The 1,115-nt window shown below is 37.5% G+C and overlaps 1 protein-coding gene across 1 annotated transcript in view; it reads left to right on the top strand.

Moving 5' to 3' along the window:
* GPC4 (glypican 4) overlaps nt 1–1,115 on the top strand; it is a 130,628-nt gene that overhangs the window by 108,009 nt on the left and 21,504 nt on the right. The window contains exon 3 of the mRNA XM_012001311.1: nt 44–435. Coding sequence (XP_011856701.1) covers nt 44–435 — 392 coding nt within the window. The remainder of the gene's footprint in view (nt 1–43; nt 436–1,115) is intronic.

The following is a 1,115-nucleotide window of genomic DNA, read 5'->3' as shown; positions in this document are numbered from 1 at the left end:
TCGTTTTTTTTTTTTTTTTTTTTTTTTTTGGTGTTGGTTTTAGAATTCTTCAAAGAACTACTTGAAAATGCAGAGAAATCCCTGAATGATATGTTTGTGAAGACATATGGCCATTTATACATGCAAAATTCTGAGCTATTTAAAGATCTCTTCGTAGAGTTGAAGCGTTACTACGTGGTGGGAAATGTGAACCTGGAAGAAATGCTAAATGACTTCTGGGCTCGCCTCCTGGAGCGGATGTTCCGCTTGGTGAACTCCCAGTACCACTTTACAGATGAGTATCTGGAATGTGTGAGCAAGTATACGGAGCAGCTGAAGCCCTTCGGAGATGTCCCTCGCAAACTGAAGCTCCAGGTTACTCGTGCATTTGTAGCAGCCCGTACTTTTGCTCAAGGCTTAGCAGTTGCCGGAGATGTTGTGAGCAAGGTCTCCGTGGTAAGCACTCTTTGTCTTCTCTGTTTTTGTTTTTGTTTTGTTTTGTTTCATGTTAAAAGAACGTTTGGGAAAGGTAGAAAAATAAATCACCAGAATTCTGTTGGCTCAATAGCAGCCTTTTGTTCCTGTCTTACCTCTTCTGTCCCATACTTTGTCCTTACACATGTACATTTTAGAGTTACTAAACAATACTGTGATCAGAATCTTCACCTATCGTTATTATTGTGGTTTCTTTTGTAGCTATTCTTAGAAGGGGGAATATATGTTTACTCAGGAATCTTAATTTTAAAAGTGGGTTAATACTGCCATACCCCTTTTAGCTCTTATTCTACTTCCTTTCTATACAAACAAACATACACACACAGGCTCCACATTTGGTTGTTTTGTGTAACTATGAGCCTACTAGTTATAATCTAGAAAAGCATTTAATCTCTGTGAGCATATGTTTCCTTGTTAGAAGGTATACCCAGAGATCTTTGGAAGATAGGTTTCTATGACAATCAGTGTGGACCACACTGCTGTTGACTCATGCCTTTGTAGGATTACCAGTACAGAAAGTGAAATTGTAATATGTGATCAGGAGCTGATGAAATGAACCTGTTTCCTCATTGGGAAATTCAGCAAATTGAACTAGATAGACTCTGTTCTTTTTTTTTTTTTTTTTTTTTTTTTTTTTTTTT

The sequence above is a fragment of the Mandrillus leucophaeus genome, unplaced genomic scaffold, assembly GCF_000951045.1.
Source record: "Mandrillus leucophaeus isolate KB7577 unplaced genomic scaffold, Mleu.le_1.0 Scaffold659, whole genome shotgun sequence".
NCBI classification, from domain to species: Eukaryota; Metazoa; Chordata; class Mammalia; order Primates; family Cercopithecidae; genus Mandrillus; species Mandrillus leucophaeus.
This window is presented reverse-complemented; position numbering and strand designations above follow the sequence as displayed.